This window comes from Antennarius striatus, chromosome 17, assembly GCF_040054535.1.
Source record: "Antennarius striatus isolate MH-2024 chromosome 17, ASM4005453v1, whole genome shotgun sequence".
NCBI classification, from domain to species: domain Eukaryota; kingdom Metazoa; phylum Chordata; class Actinopteri; order Lophiiformes; family Antennariidae; genus Antennarius; species Antennarius striatus.
Genome location: NC_090792.1, coordinates 17,263,437 through 17,286,116, shown reverse-complemented (window position 1 = coordinate 17,286,116; position 22,680 = coordinate 17,263,437). Strand labels below are relative to the sequence as shown.

The following is a 22,680-nucleotide window of genomic DNA, read 5'->3' as shown; positions in this document are numbered from 1 at the left end:
GAAAGTCGTGAGAAACGTTGTAAACTTGATGAAAGCTCAAAATAATAAATTTAAAAGGGAAAAGAAAGTTTGGTTGGGTTTGATAATGATTTGACTAAGCTTACAAAAAAATTATTTGGATGGTACGTGATTTGCAAAATATCAAAACGTTTTTGAAAACGTTTTAAAATTATTTTTTTTAGTTGAAAAAATAATTTTAAAATAAACAAATAACATTTAATTGAGAAATATCGTCATTTGAAAATTGTGTTTATTTTGAATCTGACTATATTTTCAAGATTTTTACTGATCTCAGAGGTCAAGCTGTGCTCCTCATTCTCCTCAGTAAGTATAGAGTACTTTATTTTGACTCCAAACGTTTTTTAAATTAGATAATACTAAGATGTTCAATTGTATTTCTTCATTCAGTGAAGTACAGGTGTTGAGTTGAATGTTTATTTTTCCGAAATAAATTGAAGGCGCCATTTCAACAGGCCTTGCCGTTCTGTCACGCCCACCTCGTGCCAACCTCTAACCAACCAGCGTTTGAGAATCAGCTGATTTTGTCACATGACTATTCTTATCATGTTTTAGAACTAGCAAAACAGGCGACACCAAACACCTCCAGGAAGGTATGGTAGCTCCCGGTAACCGGTGAAACAGCACAATGAAGTAAGTCAATTTTAAGCACGTAAAGCTCTAAGCGATTTGTGATATGTATCTCGTAGCGGTTACTCAACTACACTCAGTTTGCAATATTTAGCTAACGCTGGCGCTAATGCTAATTGTGACAGTAAGGTAGGTAGCTGTCAAAGTTGAGTCTTGCTAACAAGATGGAAATTTTAGCCTTATAAAGCTACTGAAAGTTGAATCTGTACTCGACGAGTAAACATACAAGCAGCTGATCGATTTGTTTTTCTCAGCGCGCTCAGGTTATCACAGATCATTACAAATGACAGGACAGAATTGATTGTGTAATGTCGAACGTATGTGTCTTATTGCTCAAGGATATAACACGCGAATAAAGGACACATAATAATAGTTGTATGATTAAAGCTGTGATAAAGTCTTAAATTTCCGTTATCGTGTATTTCTTTTATAATTCAAATGTATCCTGATTAGAGTGTAAGATAAAAATAATAAATGAAATTTTTGTTGCGATTGCAGACATTAAATAAGGACACTCAGTAGAACACATGCTTCCACGAAATCTGGATAATAAAGATTTTTTTTAATTAAAATTGCATCAAAATGTACACACATACTGTAGATGGGAACCTGACAAATACTGTATGGTTGATTTGTGTCTGGTCAGTCTTGCCTGCTTATACCAATCTCTCAAACATGGTTCTTCAACATCCACCAAGTGTTTTCTGTGTAATTCTGTCAACAGAAAAACAAACTAGTATATTTCCATTCATGCTTTGAAGCGGTCAAAGTGAGGAATTATATAATATCTAACACAAGCTACAAGTTTAAATATATATTGTTTGTAAAAAAAATTTTTTTTTTCCTCTTTCAGGTGAGGAACTCTGTTACTTTCATCCACATGGAGGCAAAAGTGCCTCCCCACTTGTGACAGCAGAGCAGAGGAGTGTCACAGCAAGAGCGGACATGCATCCTTTCGGTTGTGAGTCTGACACCTCCCTTCAGGACCTGTTTGAATACTTCAAGAGGTGCCTGCAGCATGGAGAGTGGGAGCTGGCCAATGCCTGTGTGCCACAGCTGGTTCACTGCACAGGAGGACATTCTCAAAAACTACAAGACATAATCAAAGCTATTATCGTTCATCCTTACAATCTAAAGTGAGTTTCAATAAAACAAGTTTTCCCCTTTCCAGAAAAAACAAATCTCATACCAAAAATTCTCATTCCAAAAACCCAACCCTGATATTTGTGTGCATCTTATTTTATTATTTTAATGAATTTGTTTATTTTGTAGATGGGAATCTGTGGGCAGTCCACACAAGCTGGCTTGGTTTTGGCTTGAGGTGTTAGAGAAATGGACAGATGAACAGGTAACGCACTGATGAAATAAGTATTGCTGCTGTCTCATTTTTTGTATCCAACTAATTCTGAGACTGCGTGTTTAGTTGTGTAATCTTCAAGCATTATTTAGATAATCTAGACTTTGTGTTAATTTACAAAACACATATGCTTTGAGTCTGACAGAGGCACAAAGAAGAAAATTATTGGGTTGTGTTTGGCAGAAGATGCATTAGAAGTAGCACCAAAGCTGGGATGTAATAACTCTGTTCTTGTTCCTTATCTACTTCAGGTCCCTCCTCATATCAGGAGAGAGCTGGAATTCCTGCTGCTGCTCGAAGAGCTTGGCTCAGAAGGCATACCAGACACAGACCTTAAGGTTATTGCTGAAAACACATTTGTTAATCAGAGCGTGACATTACTCTTTTTAATGTGACTAAGGCTGATTATTCTTCCGTTTTACATGTTGTGACTGTAAACAGAATTCATAACTGAGTTAGATTCTCTTTTGGCAGAAATTGCATCAAACCTTCTTGGACTCACAGTCTCAACAAAAAGCCCCAGAAAGTTCAAGGACTACAGATGCTGCTGCTGAATCTTGCTTGCAGACCTTACTGGAAAAAAAGAAGCCCAGACTAGCCCAGTCTTTAGCACATTTCTTACAGGTAGGGTCAAACATATTACAGCAAACTAGAGTGGCACTCATTGGAGCACATACTGTATGCATCTGTCTAGCTCATCGGGCCTGTGCCCAACCCCTCGACCAAGTCATGTGAAAATGGGTTCTGTAGTTTTTGCGGAATTTGAGGATTATCTAAAAAGTAATGAGTGGATTGTTGGGAGGATGAGTCATGAATCCCTTTACCCTTGCAGGACCACACGCTGCAGCACACATTCATCCAACACCTGATGAGGAAACTGGGAAAATTAAAAACGACTGAGAAGAGGGTGGAGGAGCGTGTGGAGGAGATCTACGCCGTGTTATCTGTGATGCCGTGGAGCTCTCAGAGAAGTGGGGGGCAGCTTGAGGCGCTGTGTGAGGAGCTGTGGGCAGTAAAAGACGGGCCCCTGAATGAAGAGAGGATCCTGAGCTCGCTGATTCGTCCACGTTGTGATGCTCTCACCTCTGTTTACTGCTCCACCGCTTTGAGGCTTCAGAGGGATCATCTGCTGAGGAATGCACCGTATACACAAGGTAGCCAGCTCCCATTGTGTGGAGTCCTTTTTAGAATGTGAAACTGGTTTTCACAATTCTGAATTAATTACAAGTGAGAATTTAGTTGTTTTCTTCCCTTTAAAAATTAAATGAGTCATTAATCATAGTCATGTTTTTATTCTTGCAAAATGAGTAATCTGCTCAAACAATAATCAGGTGAAGCAGCTGTTTTAATTTCTTTGTTCAGACTACTAAACTTCAAATTTCTGTGTTCCAATAAATATATTCTGCCTCTGAACTGTTTTAACTTCATAATACTGATAAGACATGTATCTGTAGCCTCAGGTGTGGCCTGGCTCGGTTTCAGACTTAGAATTAAAGTTCGTTATCTGTCCTTTTCCTCATTTATTGTCACTTCTGTTTCTGCGGTTGACAAAGTGTTACATGTGAGTGGCAGCTGGTTGGCACATGATTCGCTATAAAATTATAATCAATGAATGGAATAACATCCATTATCAAGCTACACCTGTCAGTGGGAGGGATAGTTGAGACAGCAACTGAACAGTTAGTCATCAAAGATGAATAATAAAAATAATAATTATAATACTGTATATAATTTCATTCAACAGTCTCTAATATGATGTGGTCTGTAGCCTCGGATATAGTTTGTAATCTGTCATTAAAAACAGAGAAGAAGGATGTTGCCGTCTTCTTGTGGTCGAACCGCTCTGCGTCGGAGCAATTATCAATGGAAATTTATGTTTATGGTTTAGCTTAATGTATAAACCAATGCCTTTAAGCTACTGGGAATGTTTTTGCAGAAATAATTCCATATCTCCTCGTCGTGAGGAGATATGGAATTCATATTTACAACACATTCACATTTACAACACCTTTTGATTTCATTTGCAACTATTCTTAAAGCAGTACTGCTGCTTTCCCCGTGGGAGATGTCCCCAGTAACAACTCCTTCTCCTTCTTTTCACTCAGTTGACTTTCCTGAATCTGAGAAGCTCGTCCTCAGTTTATGTTGCCATAAGGACCGTGCATCCATCTGGAAGACCATTTATTTTGAGTGCCTTAGCAGTGGAAAGCACTTCCTTGAGCAAGTCTTGGTAAGTCTAGAACAAGAGGTGCCAACCCGAGGCACCGGAGCCACATTCGGCTCATCATCCTTATGCTGCGTCTCCATGTGGCTTGGGAAAATAAAATATAAATGTCCAATTGCAGTGTATTTTATTGCTTTATTTTATTTGTGTTAGTTTATTTTTCTATTGTGGGCTTAAATTGGAATATTGTTGATCTGGAAGCATTAAAACAAAATTTTATTTTATTATTTTTTATCACTCAATATATGTAACAGATTTGCAACCACATAATTACTGTAGAATGAGTAACATTACGGTTGCGACCCCTTCCTGTAGGTCACGGCTCTTGACTTCATTAAACATGAAGAGTTTTCTCAGCTGAGAGATTTACTGAAGTTGGAGTTCCGGCCTTTGTCTCGTCTGCTGCTCCTCCTGGGATGGACTCATTGTCGCAGTTTGAGCTCGGGTCAAACTCTGCTCAGCATCCTCCATCAGGAGCAGGTCAGAACCGACATCATTTCCATCACCTCGTTCATATTAAAGCTTAACTTTAGCAGTTAATCATGCAGTCTTTACCTTTTCAGGCGCCAGCCAATGACCGTATTCTGCAGGAATTTGCCAATCTTTTATCCTCCCAGTTTGGAATCCTTCAGTGGTGTAAAAACAACAATCCGTAAGAAGTTTCTTTTTGAAGTTTAACTGTTTTCCGTTGTCCTCGTTATTCATTTTTGCTCTTAATTTGTTTTATACTGTCTTGTTTCATTAGAGATATTTCTATGGAGGGAGTTCTGGCACAACTTCACACTCTGGACAATCACTCTGCTCTCTATATTCTGCATTCTTTGGCTCCCTTGGCTCAGTGTGAGGAGCATAAGATACTGTATCTACTGCAGCAAGTGCCAAATGCACCAGGAGCAGGTCAGCCTCTACATCATCCCCTCACCTGTAGAGTGTGAAATAAATACTGGTGTTAATGACCTTTTTTTTTCTTTTTCTCAGAAGTCACTGAGACCGCTGGTTCCTTTAGTCCACGTGTGCAGAGGAACATTGTCTTGTTCCAGGGTTTCTGTGCCATGAAGTATGCCATCTATGCTCTCTGTGTAAACGCACATAAGTACTCTAATTGCACTGAATGCGCATCCATGCAGCAACATCCCCAGCCAGCTGAAGCAGGAAGGCAACAAAACCAGGGCTTGACTTCCTCAGAAGGTATGACTGCTGTCTCTTATCTGCAGAGACACTATAGTTTAGTGAGTGATGATTGAAATAAATTAGATCGTAGCTTCCACTCTGCTGCTAGTAGATCAGAATTTCATTTGCAACTCATTTGGACATTAATCTCATCTAAACTCACTTTGAAGCAAATTATATGTACCTAGTTTTACTGATGCATATTTAAGCAATGTGTTTTTGCAGTCAAATGTTTGAAAGATAAGATTTTCGACCCTAAATAAACATGTCAGACAAAACAGATTGAACAAAATTGAACAAGCTGTTCTAAAGAAAGATCCAGTAAAAACCATGATAACAAAGGACTGCCTACACACAGCAGAAGAAGTCATCATTTATTTGACTGTCCTGACATCGGTCATTGTGTTTCCCAGTTTGCCACTCGATGTTCCAGCGCTTCCTGTCAGAGTGTCGGCTGTACCTTCAGGCAGTTCCTTCCATTTTCCGTCTGGAGCTCCTGGAGAACATTTTCTCCCTTCTCTTTCTGTCTACTGCTGATTTTGTCCAGCAGATACAAAAAGACACAAACTCAAATGCAGGCAATGCGTCTCAACCAGAATGTCCATCAGATACACAAAACACAAATGTAGAACAGGAAGCTAAAGCGATGACGGTGGAGACTGAGCAGAGCAGAACGGAGAGCAAAGAGCAGAGTGAAAGCTCATCCACAGCAGCTCATCGCTGGTACTTGGACTTGGGACATTTTATCCAGGGGTGCACAGGGTTTCTGGTTGACGTATGTGCGATGGAGGGTTTCCTTAAACTGTTGAAAGAAGGGTTGGATGGCTTGTGTGTGGACGACCAGTGCGAGAACCCGGACGTAGGAAGAGCGGTAGAAGGCCTGGGCTGCTCTGTGACACCTGAGACGTTTGGCTCTCGTCTGCAAACCCTGAGCAAACGCACTGCAGAGGCCCAGTGGAGGCTGCAGATCGTCACCAGGAATCAGGGCGCTGGAAGCGGTGAGATGAGCAAACTGAGGAGGAATTTACATTTAAAGAATATTGCAATTTTTTTTTCTTTAAATCTAGTTTTAAATTCACTCGCAGGTTCAGAAAATCTACCGATGTCACCAGTTAGATGTAACCTCAGTTCTGGCGAGAGCTCAAGCCTGAGGAAGAGGAGGAGACCAGGAAGACATTCTACGGAGAGACATCCCTCCGTGGAGAAACACAGTGGAGACGTTAGGGCCAGCTCATCAGGTAAGAAGGGAACATCTCTCTTTCACGAGTGCTCACACTGATTTATGTCTGTTCAGAGCTACTCCTTCCACAGATAACAGAAACTGGGTGAAACCGACATTTTTGTGGATTTATGTTCTTAGAGGGTGGAGGGGCTGCGACTCCTTCTGTGGAGCCGGAGGTTTGTCCCCACAGCTGGCTGGTTCCTGCCATGCTGTCCCCTCCAGAGTCTCTACTCATGTCCTGCATTCGCCAACAGAACTTCATGGAGGCCCATCAGGTCTGTCCTCCTCAGCAGTGTTAACACCATTCTGTCACACACACACACACACACACACACTTATGTGGTTTGTAAGTGATTACAGTAATCCCTCGCTTATTGTTTAAATCAGTGCAAATAAATAAAAAGGAACAGGACATTAACACTATGACTAAAACAAAGAGCGAAACAAAACCTCTCAAACTAAATTGTGGACCGGCTCAGCTGAGCTTAGTCCTGTGTTTTCTGGATTCTCTGCAGGTCTCTCTGGTGTTCGACATGGATGCGTCCGTCTGCTGCGGTGAGCTGGTGTTCATGGAGCGCTACAAAGAGGTCCTGGTGGAGTTGGGACGGGTGGAGCAGAAGATGGAAAGCCGGTCTGTGTCTTCATCCTCATCATCCCCAGAGAGTTCTGGTACGCCGGCCGTGTTGAGCGTAGGGAGGAGTCGGCTGGGCAGCAGTGGGCTGTCAACGCTACAGGCCATCGGAAGCGCTGCTGCTGCAGGTTCAACATGTTCTCTGACTTAAGGTTTAAAGACCAATAAGAAGATTGTGTCAGTCTTGTTTCATCTGTTCTGTGTGTTTTCCTTCAGGCGTGGCATTCTACTCCATCTCAGACATAGCAGACCGTCTTGTTAGCACCCCGACTCACCCGATGCCTTCACTAGAGGAAGGCTACTGGCTGAGTCATGGCTCTTCAGATCCCTCTGGCCTCCTTCACACACTGTTGGAGGAGCTCAGCCCAGCAGCCATGGCTGCCTTCGACCTGGCCTGCTGCCACTGTCAGCTCTGGAAGACGTCCCGGCAGCTACTGGAAACAGCAGAACGTCGACTCAACAGCAGCCTGGAGACTCGAGGTAGCTGCCAATCTTCTTTTGTCATTGTTAAAAATGTATTTAATGTGCATGTAATGTGTACATCTGAAGTTTTGACTAGTCAATAATTCAAATGTTAATCTGTGAACCTCCCTTGCTTCTCCAGGAATAATCGTTGATACTAAGTTTCCCCGTTCTGAAGTGATCTGTGGATTTCCAATGGTATTACAGCAGATCAGCAAGATCCTAAATCACTCAGTCACGCATAAAGGATCCGGGAAAACAGGTAAATTAAAACAACTTTTGTTTAGGGAACATAAAAATGTGGATCAATTTAGACACCAACGTGCCAGTTGTTCTTTTTATACACTGTAATTGAGGTTTTTAGGTCACTGCTTGCCTTTTTAAAAAAAATTTCTTACTCTATTTAAAAATCTGGTTCAGCGGTCAAATGCTAAAAATATCCTACTGCCCTCTCCTGACAGATGAGATATTAATTAAATGTACAAAACAGTATCTTTTTGACTCATCATCTCTTGTTCATAGAAGCTGCAGACGACCAAGTGTATTCCAGCCCATTCGGTTGCAGCATCCAGGAGATGCTCCTGTGTTGCCACCCGTCGCTGAACGAAGAATCCATCGCTGTTCGCCTCAGCCTCGCTAAACGTTTGGAACCCATCCTACACATCCTGAGCACCGCTACGGATGGCGCAGGTCGGCACCGTAAGCCTGGGCACAGATTTCAGCAGCATCGGGCTGATTTCAGCCTCATATTTTTTTTGTAAAGTCTAAATCTCCTTTATTTGACAGAGGGTACCGGTGGCAGCGCTCTCCTGGCGCTGCTGGTTGAACAGGCCAGTTTGAAGCAGTCTGAGCTGGACGCTCACCCTGTGCGCTCCAACATGAAGCAGCTCCTCCGTTCTCTAGACCAGCTCTGGCCCTTTGAGCTGAATGGAGATCTTCCCAGACCAGATTATGTGCGCAGTTTCCTAGACTACGTCAACATGCTGGCATCAGTTTTAGTGCGGAGCCTGGTCTCAGAAGGTAAAATCATTGGCCGTGGACATCCATGAAGTGTTATTTGTCTCTATTTTGGAAATGTTGGTACGATGAAAATTACAGTTCTCCTTTCTTTGTAAAGGAGAAAACCTGCAAAATCGGTGGTTTATCAAATACTTATTTTCCCAACTGTATATGAAAATGTCTAATTTAAACCAAGTTACAGCCTTGCTACCTAAAGTACAACTATAGCAGAGTCCAACGGGGACTTGAGTTCTAAGTTGGTTCTGTTGCTGTTCCTGTTAGACCAGAGCGCTGACGTGAAGCTCGGGAATCCACTCCTGGTCCTGCTTCAAACACCTTTTCTGCTCGTCTCCCACCTGCTGTTCGACAGACAGGTGTCTCCTGACAAGTACGTGTTGTCCTCTGGTTGAAAGTGTGTTTGTGATGTCATTCTTTAACCTGGTAGACAAGTTAAGAGGAACTTGAAATGTTCAGCTAAACCTTTACATCTTATGTAAAATAAGAGTATAATAATAACTGGTGTCGTTTATCCAACCAGATATATTAAGAAGATTTTATACTTGTATATTTGCTGGCTGGAGCAGCAAATTGTATGTTAATTATGTGTTCATGTGGTTTCGTTGTTAGAGATGTCTTTGTAGATTCTGAGCTGAAGAATCCTCTTGGATTGGAGGTGAAACGTCTTCAAGAAACTTTCTTGAAGTCCAGTGGATTAAATCAAAAGGCTTTGGATTATTAGAGATGCTTAAATAGGACAGAATGATGTCTGAAGGCCTTACCTTTTCCTAACTTTACTTTGTTCTGGTACATCTCCAGAGTTCTGTCTCTTCTGCAGCAGGAAGGTCTGAGACTGAGCGTCCAGCAGGTTATCGTCCATCGATGCTGTGAAGCTCTGCCGCTGTGGACCTCCAGATCTGGTGATGAAAGGGACTCCACTCCAGCAGAGCCGACAGACCGGGTGTTCTGTGCTGCCAGGTTGTCCGTCCTGCTTCAACGTCATTCTCCGGAGCAAGTGTCAATTCTGGGACTCACTCGGCCTCAATCGGAGGCGAGCGTTAGGTCAGATGCTTCAGTCAAAGACCAATCAGCTGCAGCCACCAACATCTCCAGCTTACCCAGCCCATTGCAGTCCCACTCGTCCTCTTCCTCACAGTCTTTCCTCCTCACACCATCTTCCCTGTCTTTCCTAAAGTCTCGCTCTCCTCTCCTGGCCGCACTGGCGTGTCTGAGCGCCTGCAAGGGAGAAACTGCCCGTTCGCAATCCTCCGGCTGGTCTGGCTATTTCCGCAGCGGCCGTAAGGAGGTTGTGCTAGACGGAGAGCAGATTTCTCAGGAAGCAGATACCCTCCTGAGACAGTTCCCTATTCTCCGGTCTTACCTGCAAACGATGGCCAAACCGGTGCTGGGCAACCCGTTAAGCGAGGGCGAAGAGGGTTCTGTTGGATTAGGGGGGGTTGTTTGTGGTAAACCCCTTGCCAGTCTCCTGCTGTCTGGTCCTCAAGACCAAGTTGCCCAAGCTGTGGCTGCCGAGGCTTTCCAGAGTGCTCTTTCCTCCGGAGACGTGGACCGGGCCCTCAGCCTCCTGGAGCTGTACGGACGGGGCTGCAGCCAAGAGGGGGTGCTAAGAGACCGTCTGTTAGCCTGTGCTGCTTTGGAAGGTAAATTTATTACAACCAGCATAGCAAGTTTGGTTTAGGCTATGGTGTGCTCTTTTCTGTGCCATCCTGGTGTAAAAGAATTTGTACCAAAGCAAATATCTGAATAAACAATTACTTTGAAGTGAGATGTTTGTCATTTACCTGTTTTTCCAGGTTCAGGCGGAGGTGAAGGTGTTCATCAGATGTTTCGTATACGCGATGCTAACCTACGAGCAGGTGTTGCCCTGCAGGAATTGGAACGCTGGCCTCTGTCAGCCTGCCTGGAGCTGCTGGAGTTCTGCCTCAATGACCCGAATATAGAGACGTCACTGAGAAAAAACATGGAGCTGAAGAAGAAAGAGCTGGACATCTATCGCTGGGTAACTCGTAGAGCTCATGTAGGCTAAGTATGAAATGATAAGAGAAATAATGTGGTTGTATAAGCATTTAATCATTGTAAACAAATGTACAAGTGGTAGAATTAAAAAAACAAAACATCAGAAAGCAGTCAGTCATGTACTTTGCTGTGTTCGTTTGTGTTGACTGTTGTTCTCTTTGCATTTATATCAACGCTAATTTAAGCGCTGGAAGCAGTTCTACTTTTTCATGCTTCTTGATAAAACCTTAACAGGATTACGCTCTCATTTATAGCGTGGCATCATTTTGCTTTTTCCATTGCTAAATACTTCGTTGACTCTTCCTTTCTCATAGATGCTGAATTTACAACCCCCCTTGCCTTGGGCCACTTGGCAGGAGCTGAAAACCGAGTCGGAGACCAACTCTGAATCCCTGTTATCGATGATGCTGGAAAGCAAAGTAGGTCAACGGTCCTTGAGCAGTTTACTTAGACGCTAGGGTAGCTCAAAGTAAATTCAGCTGACTAAAACAAACTTCTAGAACTACTCGCAGTTGGTTAATTTGATTAATATTAACATTAACTCGTCAAAGTTTTTGGTCAAACCACACTTTTGACCTATTTATTTTCAGAAATTCTGACCTCATATGCTCTCGTGGGCCACATAAAATGATGTGGTGGGCCATATTTGGCCCCCGGGCCTTGAGTTTGACACATGTGATCTAGGTAATGTGACTTCATTACATTATGGCATCCGGTATTTGACTAAATGTAAGGTTTGTAGTCGGGGATATTTCGTTACCAAACGGAGGAGGAAGTTATGCCAAGACTTTATTTTTATCATGACCCTCCGGGAGCAACAAATATTTCCTTTCCCCGTGTGATTGAGAGAAAACACATGACCCTCCCCCCACCATAAATAACTGTTTATTCATGCTTTTGGATCTGATGGAAGGAGCAAACTGGACAGAAGTGAATGTTATCACCAAACCGCACCATTAATTACTAAAGCAAGATCTTAATCTTTCTGTCATGTGTGCTCTTGGGCAGACAAGTTACATAAATCTCATACATAGCAGTTTGGAACTTTAAATCAAAACATGTTATGATTACTGAAGCTCAAACTTAAAATGTGGTGTTGATACCAATATCTATACCAATATAAGTGAGATTGTTGCATCAACTACTGTTTTGTCATGTAATTTTTGTCTTTCTGCAGGAGTTCTCTCTGTGTACACAATGGACTGAGCTCTATCCTGTGTCCGACCACCTGAGACTGCAGCTCAAGACTGAGCATTTGCTTCATCTGCTGGAGAACGGACAACCGGATGAGGCTTTCCAGGTCCAGACTGCTTAACAAAATCACTTTGAAATGTGTATTTAGAATTAAGAAGAAAGCTTTGCTTTAACAGGATGTTGATACTTTATAATTTCTCATTTTGTTGACATCGTTTCTCAATTAATTCCCCAGTTACTCGAGAGTCTGTCAGATTTTGTGACGGGCCTCGACGTCTGTGAGCGCGCTCTGGACTGCCGCCCTGGATTGGCTGCCTGTCATTTCCTAGCTGACTACCTCACTGTCCATTTCCAGAGGGAGGTGTCGCCGGCACGTCGAAGGCATATCCACGCCCTCCATCTCGGTTCAAAGGTTTGTGGAAGATTCCCCACCAAATAACATGAGTCTAGGCAATCATGATGTGTTTTATTTCCCATCAACTGTGTCTGAATTGCTCCTCATCTCCAGGTTGTTTTGATATCACTGATTTGTGTCGCCCTTTAGGTGTTACTGACTCTGCCCCCGGCTTCCAGGCAGGACTATTTCCCCCTGCTTTCAGAGCCCCTGCTCATGCTGGAGCAGCTCCTGATGAACCTGAAGGTCGACTGGGTAGACATGGCTGTCCAAACCCTGCGCAGCCTCCTTGTTGGTCAGGAGGCTGGCTTTGGCTCGGAGGACATCGATAAACTTCTGGAAGACTACGCCTTCAAAGCGCTGGACTTTTCCTGTGCCCCTAAAGAACGGTCTCGATCTGGTCAGTATCCATTCCAACTTCAGATACAGCTCCTTATGCCCTCCTCCTTCAGCCATCTCCACCTCTCTTTGCTTTGTCTCTTTATTATTGTTAGACTCCAGAACTTCTTCACCTCTTTCCTTATGTTCACTCAGCTTAATTTTCTCCATTAAATGATTGCATGCTCTGAAAACGAAATAATCTTTATCTTCTTCTGTTTTCTTGTGAGCCAATTATTGCAAAGTTTTATTTCTAGGTCTAATTTTTTCTCAACTAGTAACTATAGAGAAGAAGAGGTGCTTAAATGTATTCCTGATGCTTATTTTTCAGACTCTGTCATCAGCCTCCAGGAATCGATAATGATCTGTCCGGCTCAGGAAGGCAGCTCCACCTCCTCTTCCAGTCGAATGGAATCCCCAACACCTTCTACAAGTGAGCACCTATTTCCTTGTATACGGCACCTATATTGTAAATTTGGTGTCAGTTGTTTTGAAACTAGCGTTTGCTTAACTTTGATTGTTTGATCTCCTGTTTTTAACTACAGGTAGCACCCCCACACACACAGCATCCTCAAACAGTAACGACAAGGAAAAGGATCAAATCTCGGCAGGGACTAAACGCCTCTCGTCTTTCAAGTTCCAGCCCCCTGATCAACCCCCGGCTCGCAAAGACTGGGTCCCCGACACCCATCAGCGCGAGTGCATGATCTGCCTGCGTGAGAGGTTCACCATGGTGAGTCAGACATGGCATCATTTTTGACTCAAAAGCCCAAAAACCCTCCACAAGCAATGATTTCACTATAGAAGTGAACCCAACAGCCCCCCCAGTTTAGAAACGAGAAGCCCCATTTTTTTGGTCTGGGATCACTTTTAAATACTGACTTCCTTTTCTTTTTTCTGCTCTTAGTTCAACAGACGTCATCATTGTCGAAGGTGCGGCCGTCTGGTTTGTCACACGTGTTCCGAGCACAAGATGTTTGTGGATGGTTGCCCGGGAGGTGAAGTCAGAGTCTGTAATCAGTGTTACGTCTACTTCCACCCAAAGTAAGATCCTGTTTTTCTAAGGACAGCAAAACTGACTTGCAAATGTTTTATTTTTCTTTCATTACATTGTAAATTGTAGTGTTGTCTGTAACCATTGACGTTAGCTGAGTACATTTGAAAACATTCACTTTGTTCTGAAATTTATTTCTGTTATTTTCCATTTTTTCCTCGTGCAGCTCCGAGGATGAGCTGGAACAAGCTGAAGGTAAACTAGATAAACTGAACACATCTCATCACTTTTACTTTTAATCTGTGTTGTCATCCAGTGACGTAGAAGCTTGACATCTCTCCCTGTCGTCCAGCAGAAGCTGGAAGTCCCACGTCCGCCGAGGAACCTCTAGATGGGATTCTGCACATGCCCGAAGTCGTCCACCGACAGATCCATCTCAGCACGAGTCCTGCAGAGAACCAGCTGCTTAGGAGCGAGTTTTACTACGAGCAGGTCAGACTAGTATATGGAGAAATGAAATAATAATCACGCAACGCCGTAATGCTACGCTTCAGGAACTGAACGAGAGTTACCTCTGAGTCAGATTCCACACATACTTCTTAAGAAGAAGAAGAAGAGAAGAAGAAGTATACTTTATTTATCCCACAAGGGGAAATTAGATGGTCACTCAGGTTAGTATTTAAAAGTATACAGGCCCCCTAAACACAGCACACAAGGGGGCCTGTAAGCATGCAGTTAATACACATCAAACTACACACATTGTGAGGCAGAGTGACGGGCAGCGGCTTCTGGAACGCGCCCAAATTGAGCAGCTTGTTGGGGGGACGGCACCTCGCTCAAGGGCGCCTCGGCAGTGGCTGGGAGGTGAGCTGACACCTCCCACCGGTATATATCACCTTAAGTGATATATACCAGTTCATTCCAGTTTGTTCTTGTTTTATTCCAGTTACTGTAATTGATTTGGTGGTGATCCAGATCAGCTTGTGGATCCAGAATTGCTCCTGCAGCGTAGTGGCAATGATAGGCACCTCATATGAAATACCTGAAGAGGAAGGACATCTAATTAACTTTAACCTTTTGCCAAAACCCCCAGGCTCCCAGCGCACACCTCTGCGTAGCGATCTTGTCTATGCACAGCAACCAGACGTCCTGCGGTCACCACCTCATCAGACACTGCCGCTCTCTGTCTCGTAAACTGACCAATCCAGAGGTGGACGCTTGCCTCCTCACCGACATCATGCGACAGCTGCTGTTCAGCGCTAAACTGATGTTTGTGAAGGTCGGGCGCAGCCAGGATCTGGCTTTGTGTGACAGGTGAGGTGCAGCTGCATCATTGTGATGTAAACTTTATTTTTTAAATCAAAAATGGTGAAAATTTAGGTTTTAAAGCAGCTGTAATTTAGAAAATATTCAATTGTCTGCAGGGTCGGGCACAGATTTGAGTAATGAAATGAATTACATGCAGCCTACTCCCACATGAGTATTTTATTGTATGTCTATTTTATATAGGGCAGCATTATCACACAGAGGGTGTGTGATGTGTTTTTAGTGACCTAGTGAGTTTCAATCTAATAATCACTGGCCCTTTTGCTCTGGAGCTGGTTTCCATCAGCTCAGTGATTCTGAAAGACATCTGCAGTTAGAAAAACCAACCAAGAAAGAGGGTGAAGATCAAGGATGAAGGTTTCATCTGTACAAAGAGCGCCTTGATCTCAGTCACTGATTTAATGCTAGATGAAAAATGTTAATTGCGGCCTTATTTTTTGGCTTGCAGCTGATCAGATGTTTTGAAGTTGACAGCTGCAGTTGTTCACATGATCATTATCTGTGACCGCATGAAGCGGAACTACACTGTACTGGCAGAAAGTCAAGGGTAGATATAAAAGGTATTCTCTAACAAAGACTTGCTTTTATAGTTAAAGGTCTCACTAAGGTAATAGCTACGTGTTTTAATGTGCCTATATACCTGCATCACTCTGCATTGAACTCTTTATAACATAGATCATGACCAGCGTTAATTCCCGTCAGCTGATGTGGTGAAAAAGTGTTTGCTCTCTTTCCGATTTCTTGTTTTTTTGCACGTTTGTCACGCTTAAATGTTTCAGATCATCCAACAAATTTAAGAAGAAGTCAAAGACAACTCAAGTTCGCTGGAGGTCCAAAGCTTGAGAAATGGCATTATCACCTTTTCCAGACTGATGGAATCAAATTACTTTCTTTCTCATGTGTTCCTGAATATCTTTAGATCTCATGGACTAAACTTTAGCAGTGAATGTCTGAGCACTGCAGCGACTATGACAAGAAGTAAAGTCAAGTATATGTTATATCTGTAAAACATACACCGGATGTTTCACACTTTTGTTTCCTTTTTTTATTTCTGTATTTCCAGTTACATCAGCAAAGTAGATGTGCTTAAAATTCTGGTGGCAGCCAATTATAAATATATTCCCTCTCTGGACGACATTCTGGAGACGTCTGCTGTCACACGTCTCCGTAACCAGCTGTTGGAAGCAGAGTACTACCAGTTAGCAGTGGAGGTGAGTCGACTGGTGGAGCATAACTTTATAAACAACATATTACATTTGTATGTCAAGTATTGATCTCAAATTGTCAGATATGTTTTCATATTATAAAGGGGTTTTCTGGATTGTATGATGACATTGTGATACATTTAAACTTAAGATCATGCAGTGTAAAGGGATTATCTGTTTTGATGCAGCAGTGAAGAATCTATGACCTCATATTTACAGCATTTCTCTACTAATATTTGGTCTACTGATCACTGGTTGTTTAAATGCTTTGTTAGGTGTCTACTAAGAGCGGCCTTGACCCCGGTGGCGTGTGGCAGGCGTGGGGGATGGCGTCTCTGGTGGCGGGGAACCTTTCGGGAGCAAGGGAGAAGTTGTCTCGCTGCCTGAAGGCCCCGGTTGACCGGAACCAGCTCAACCTGGGACCTCCACTGCTGCAGGAGGTCGTCCAACACCTGGAGACCAACGCACATATCACCCACGCCACGGTAGGAGGAAGACATCATTTTGGCGGTCTGGTTGTTAATCCAGCAAGTAGTAGTGCTGCAAGTAGGAGGCGTGCGCCTGTTAATAAATAATCTGTAACAGCCAGGCAAAAATATGAGCTGGAAGGCTCTCTTTTCTGTCATTACTCACGTTTCCCAATGCGTACCTACTTAACAAGCTAATATGGAACAAAATAGAGATTTTAACCACATTTATTGTCTTTCATGTAACTCAAACCATCCATCCATGAACTTCTGTCTTCACAAAGAAAACTGTCTTCTGGTGTCTGCATCACAGACAAACCCGGATGGTCTGTAGTTATGTCCTAGTTGTCCTGGCAACAGCAGAGTGTTTGCTGTCTATATATGTGTCTGTATATGTGAATAAGGCTGACATCAACCATAATAATCCTTCACACAGCTCTGAGCTATGTCATCGCGTTTTTCAGCCACAATTACATTTCACCGTTTAACCGTCAGTTGTACAAAAGAGTTTCCACTCTGGAGAGAAGATGCTAACTAAGTTCTCAGATGCAGCATTTTTTGCATTGGTCCTTCCATCCCTCTATGTTGGATGTGATGCTGTCCTTTTTAGGGGTTTTTAGCTGACATGACAAAACCAAATTGTTCTACCTTGAACAGAAGTCTACCTGCTTCAGATTCAACTTCAACACAAATATGCATGTACTGAGAGTGAAAAGAGAATTTCCCCTCTGGGGATCAATAAAGTTTGAATTATCATTTTCATTATTATCATTATCAAGTTTAGGGGAGACTTAAGGAAAACTACTAAGGACAGAGAATTACTTACTTTTTTAAAATGATGTCATTAGTCACAAACACGGTAGAGGCCAGTTATGGGTACAAGTCTTTCAGAATATAAACAGGTTCCTCAACCATCAAACTCTGTGACACGTTCTCTTTGGCTCCAGGGACTTTTGGCTTTGTTCCAGGCAGAAGAAGGCTTGCAAATATGCATGGTTTATTTATGTTACACGGGAGCTTTGTTCCTTATTCATGTCTACATTTTTGTTCATTGATGACTACTCATTTGAATCTCGTAAAGTCATAAAATAGTCAATTCAAATGATTTAGACCTACAGTATGTGCATTTCAGTCTAATGGAGAGGACATCCTGGCGTCCCTGCGGGAGCTGGAGGATGTCCTGCGTGAGGCTGGTCCTGTGGATCGAACAGAGGGACCGACTCTGGGCAGCCACTTCCACCAGGAATGTCTCTACTACCTGAACACATACGGCACACACCTAGCCCTGATCAGCTTTTACATGCGTCATGACTGCATGGCAGAGGCCCTCACATACCTGTTCAACAAGGTGAGACTTAATTTTCCTACTTCAGCCATTTTTGGGAGGAGAAGGAGAAGGAGGCCCTTCTTCAAATTTAACACAAACCTTTAATGAAAGAACAGGAAAATTGAGGCCGCTTTCCACAATTTACTGTCCTGTTTACACCTAAGAAAGAATCTTTTGTCTGATCCTACCTCTTGATCATGTGACCTAATGTTTGAAAAATGTTTTGCTGTTATATCTCACCTCAGAATTGCCCTGAGGAGGTATTTCTAGACGGCGTGCTGCATTTCAGTCTGGAGCGAGGACGTCTTTGCGCACTGCAGGGCTTACTGGAAAAAGTCGATCCCAGCTTGGAATCGTGCAGCCGGTATCTCATCGCCTCCTGCCAGTTCCTGCAGCGACGGGGATATTATAACACTCTCTACCAGCTGCAGCAGTTCATGATGGTTAGAGCCATTAATATTTAAAGCAGTTAGACTGAAATAACAGGAAACAAAAGCAGGACGTAGCACCGTCTCAGCATGTTGCACCTTGTTGTGGGTTTTTTTCCCCAACAGTACCCATTTAGTTATTACAGTATTTTCCGCACTAGAAGGTGCACCTAAAAGCCTTTAATTTTTATCAAAAACAGTGCGCCTTATATATGAAAAAAGTGTGAAAATTGAAGGTGCGCCTTATCGTGCAGAAAATACTGTATTGCTTTTCTGTGCTGGAACATTTCTGTGCAGTATCGGCACAGAACGTGGGACAAAAGCAAAGCAAACATGTTATATTAATCGTCTCTTATCTCTTTATTTGTTTCTTGCTTCGTTTAGAGAGCAATCACCAAGAAACGGTCAGAAAAGAAAGTATTATTCTGACTCGCTGATAGCGTTGTCGTTGATTAGGCCACCCTCTCTTTATTGACAATCTACAGAATGTCCTCCGTTAGATTTGTAGAAAATTATGCCTGTAGCTTTTACATAATCCTGCTGACAAACAGAACAGATATTGGGGTATTTTTAATCAAAGAAACTAATATGTCAATCTGTGGTCAGGATCACGTGCGGGCAGCTATGACTTGTATCCGATTCTTCACGCATGGAGCCAGTTCATACCTTCAGCTGGGGGAGCAGCAGGTATATATAGATATCTGTTTTTCTTTCCACAGTAATTCAGATGGCATTTAAAAAAAAAAAGATTTTCCTTCTCATAAAAGAAAGTTGACCCTGCCCTTACTTTTTTTGCAGCGCTGGTTGGTCACAGCCAAAGAACATCTGAAGACATACCTCCAGGAGCAGCAAGGTCGAGGCACTGGGAGGAAGAAGTCTCAGGTCAACTCCCTCAGGAAGATGTTGTCATCCAGCGACGTGTCGAGGTCATAAAATATGCTAAAAATAAATTTTTATTCAATCAAATCAGTTTTTGTGTTCTTATGTTAGCATGGACCTCTTCCCATTTGTTTTCATTAGACACATGAACACCATTGAGCTGCAGCTGGAGGTGACCCGTTTCCTGCACCGCTGTGAGACGACGGCCTCCTCCAAGGTCCCACACACCAGCCCACCTTTCTCCAAGTCCCTTGGATCCAGCTCACCACCAACGCTGTTCGGCGGAAGCCCCATGAAAATTGAAGTTGCCTGCAAGGTGATGCTTGGCTGTACTTAAAATTTCTAGGCCATATAATACAGATAAGGTTTGTGAAAAGGCACTTTAAAATTTGAATAGTGTCACTGATCCATATCGAAAGAGGCAAGTATTAGCCGGACCGTCTCACACACAACAAAAACATTAATGGTTTCTTATTTTTTGCGTTTGTGTATTTTTGCAGGTGATGCTCGGAGGTAAAAACATTGAGGAGGGTTTCGGCATTGCATATCGAGTCATACAGGTGTGCTGAATCTGTATTTTATCCACTTTTTTTTAGCATAAAAGTGACTGTTTAATGTAGTCGTCTGTATGTTCTTCCCTCCATCTCTCCCGTCTGTAGTCGTTTATTTTTTCAATCCTTTTTTTCCATCTTCACCAAACACTTTTTATCCAAAGCAAGTCCTTGGGACCTTTATTTTCCTCAGATTAACTATTTATCATCTCCTCTGTTCTCGCCTCAGGACTTCCAGCTGGAGGCTCAGGCTGTCTACGTGAAGGCAGGCCAAAGACTCATCCGACACAGGCAGTACGGCGCCGTACGGCAGCTGCTCAAATGTGTCAGCGAATCGGGAACCGCCACCAAAAACGACTGCGACGCCCTCATCCTCAGCTGCGTGTCCGTAGCAGACAACGGCCCCGCTGACGTAAGTGTGATTAGTGAGAGACAAGATATACAAAGACAAGATATTAAAATGCACAATAACAAAGATGGCCCTCTTGTCGATCCTTGTTGTTCTTTATCTGATTTAGGCTAAAGAGCTGGAAAGTCTCATTCTGGAGACCAAGAACACCGAAAGCAAGGTGATGTAAAGCATCTTGTTCTTCCATGTCTATCATTGATTTGCTTCTGCAGCTAAAGTCACAATGAACTTGTACACAGTGTTCCTTTCATTAGTTTTCTGTGACCTGTTGTTCCGCTGGAATTAATGTTTTCAGGTCCTTCAGACTGATGTTCTCATCTTAATCCTCCCCTGGCTGCAGATTAAAGCCTACCTGCTATGCAGTAAATTGCGACCGGCTTACCTGCAGGCGGTGAAGCTGGAGCCGAGCAGGGCTGGCCCGTTGGTGGAAGACGTCCTCCAGGCAGCAGAGAGCGCTCAAGACTCTGTGATGCAGAACATCTGTCGCCGGTGGTTGTCCGAACACCACAGCAGGTCACCGCAACAGCGCCAGGGCCGCCCCAACGGCAGGTAAAGACGCAGGTCGGACCGATGATGGACTGCACACTAGGGGGGGATATTAGAGTTTCTGATGTAGCGCAGCTCTGGAAAACATGAGGAGATAAAGGACGAGCAAAAGTGAAAATTGAGTCATCGGCTGCTCACATTCATGTCAATGGAAACTTGAGTGACGATGTCACAGCATTCTTCTAAAGGCAACGGGGACAGAAAGAAAAAAAAAATTCAGATAAATAAGTCTCCAAGAGCTGCAAGATCTCAAATTATTTTGAAAAAAAAAAAAAAAGTTAGGTACTGTTTTTAAGAATAAATCCTCACGGTAGTCTCTACTTTATAGTGACGCTTTTGGCTGAGAGGCTGCACAGAAGATTTTTGCTTAAAGATCTTGTTGGTAACATTTTTTTAAAATCAGATCTCAGGGCTTGTGGAGACTTGAATTATGTCGTGCAAAGCTTAACGGTCTCTTTTGATGAATGCTGCTACACTGTTCAACTTGAAGCTCCTGAAATGTTTCCAGTAGTTGGTGTGAGAACGAAGTAAAGAATGTTTATTTTAGGTACTGTTTATTTCAATCTCCTGTGTCCTGAGCTGTAGAATTTTCAGAAATTCGGTCAATTTCTTCCTTTTTAGTTTGTGCAGCCTTCCCTTCTGTGAACCGACGTATTATCACTGTGCATTATTTCCATTTCTGAAATCTCTAGCCGATGCCTCTCATCTGTAGTCACCATAGGGTTGAAAGCTGTTAAATATGCAGATCAATGATAACAGATGTCATTCTGAAAATCAAAGTACATCTGTTACTCAGTATTTGATGGAGTTATCTTCTACCTCAGCCAAAAGTGAACGTAACTGAATGAAAGGCCTTTTTAATGTCTTTTATGTCTTGTCTCTTTGTGTGAATAAGGGTTTTATTAAATATACATGTGTTGAGAACGTGAACCTTGTTCTGATTATCCAGATGAACCTGTTTAGGTATCTCACCTGATCTTGTACGCCACATTTTTATAGCCAGTTTTCAGAGGATAGTCCTTTTTGGAAAGGGACATTAAACCTAATTTAAAGTATTTGAGGGCATTGCAGATGTTGAAACTTCACAGGAAATAGAGGTTTTAGAGTGGATACAGAAAGGGACCCACTTCCAAATCACTTCATAGATGAAGTGTCTTGTCATAATTTTTGCCTGTAAGTGATTGCATTTATGTACTTGTTTTTTTGTAATTCGGTGTTGCTTACTGTAATCATAACTTAAATTCTGATCTCTTTGGAAATTTCACCCATGTCTGTCTGCACATAGTAAAATCCACTCATTCATTCATGTACAAAAATATAATAACAATTTACTTTTGCCATATATTTTTCTTTCTACCTTTTGATGATATTCTGTTTGCAATTCTTCACCCTGTCTGAAATAAAGTAGCATTGCATATGTATAGTCAGCAGGACAATGCTCCACTTCATTTACGTTTCTTGTTGCTGAAGCTGCCTTCTCCAGGCCACAAGACTAAAGACAAGCCTGTTGTCCTGTGCTGATGTAAGAGAAGCACACATACCACTCTGATACTGCTTAACTTGGACTGTTATGTCTTCACTGCCGCACTTTATACTCAGTGAGTTTAAAAATGTATTTTTTTCCGGTAGATAACTGCTTTAATGACGCAGGGAAGAATGATTTTGTAAATGTATTTGAAATCTCCATCCCCTGTAAAATTATGTAAAAATAAACCAATAAAATGTTTGCAACAAATATGGAATATTCTGCATAGTGGCCTCTATAACACAATATAAAATGTTGAACAAATTTGGTTCCACTTCGCGATTGTGTTATCTTGAAGTTTGAAGCCTGA

General features: G+C 42.6%; 1 protein-coding gene across 4 annotated transcripts; it reads left to right on the top strand.

The window, feature by feature from the left end:
* Nucleotides 1–553: 553 nt before the first annotated feature.
* zfyve26 (zinc finger, FYVE domain containing 26) lies at nucleotides 554–22,572 on the top strand. 4 transcript variants are annotated; one of them, XM_068338683.1, is made up of 43 exons: nucleotides 554–651; nucleotides 1,502–1,784; nucleotides 1,921–1,996; nucleotides 2,257–2,343; nucleotides 2,480–2,629; nucleotides 2,838–3,159; nucleotides 4,111–4,235; nucleotides 4,545–4,709; nucleotides 4,793–4,881; nucleotides 4,975–5,126; nucleotides 5,208–5,417; nucleotides 5,813–6,397; nucleotides 6,485–6,637; nucleotides 6,760–6,896; nucleotides 7,137–7,380; nucleotides 7,469–7,732; nucleotides 7,857–7,976; nucleotides 8,237–8,404; nucleotides 8,501–8,734; nucleotides 8,996–9,101; nucleotides 9,530–10,371; nucleotides 10,525–10,730; nucleotides 11,062–11,166; nucleotides 11,925–12,047; nucleotides 12,177–12,353; nucleotides 12,486–12,735; nucleotides 13,045–13,146; nucleotides 13,259–13,446; nucleotides 13,621–13,757; nucleotides 13,934–13,962; nucleotides 14,063–14,199; nucleotides 14,801–15,021; nucleotides 16,097–16,244; nucleotides 16,514–16,723; nucleotides 17,838–18,053; nucleotides 18,278–18,475; nucleotides 19,067–19,147; nucleotides 19,259–19,386; nucleotides 19,481–19,655; nucleotides 19,840–19,899; nucleotides 20,120–20,302; nucleotides 20,409–20,459; nucleotides 20,640–22,572. In XM_068338683.1, the coding sequence occupies exons 2-43, from the start codon at nucleotides 1,594–1,596 to the stop codon at nucleotides 20,850–20,852; spliced, it is 7,758 nt and encodes a 2,585-aa protein (XP_068194784.1). In that variant the 5' UTR covers nucleotides 554–651; nucleotides 1,502–1,593; the 3' UTR covers nucleotides 20,853–22,572. The 4 variants fall into 4 exon arrangements, with proteins under 4 accessions (XP_068194784.1, XP_068194781.1, XP_068194783.1 ...); XM_068338680.1 differs by having other exon boundaries at nucleotides 14,060–14,199; nucleotides 20,595–22,572; XM_068338682.1 differs by having other exon boundaries at nucleotides 8,237–8,413.
* The last annotated feature ends 108 nt before the right edge of the window (nucleotides 22,573–22,680 follow it).

What these genes read in the sequence shown, in the direction of transcription:
- zfyve26 (XM_068338680.1), top strand. Translation starts at nt 1,594, where the DNA reads ATGCATCCTTTCGGTTGTGAGTCTGACACCTCCCTTCAGGACCTGTTT. An exon ending in CTTTAGCACATTTCTTACAG is followed by an intron (nt 2,630 to 2,837) that starts GTAGGGTCAAAC and finishes TTACCCTTGCAG; the next exon opens with GACCACACGCTGCAGCACAC. An exon ending in TGCGTGAGAGGTTCACCATG is followed by an intron (nt 13,447 to 13,620) that starts GTGAGTCAGACA and finishes TTCTGCTCTTAG; the next exon opens with TTCAACAGACGTCATCATTG.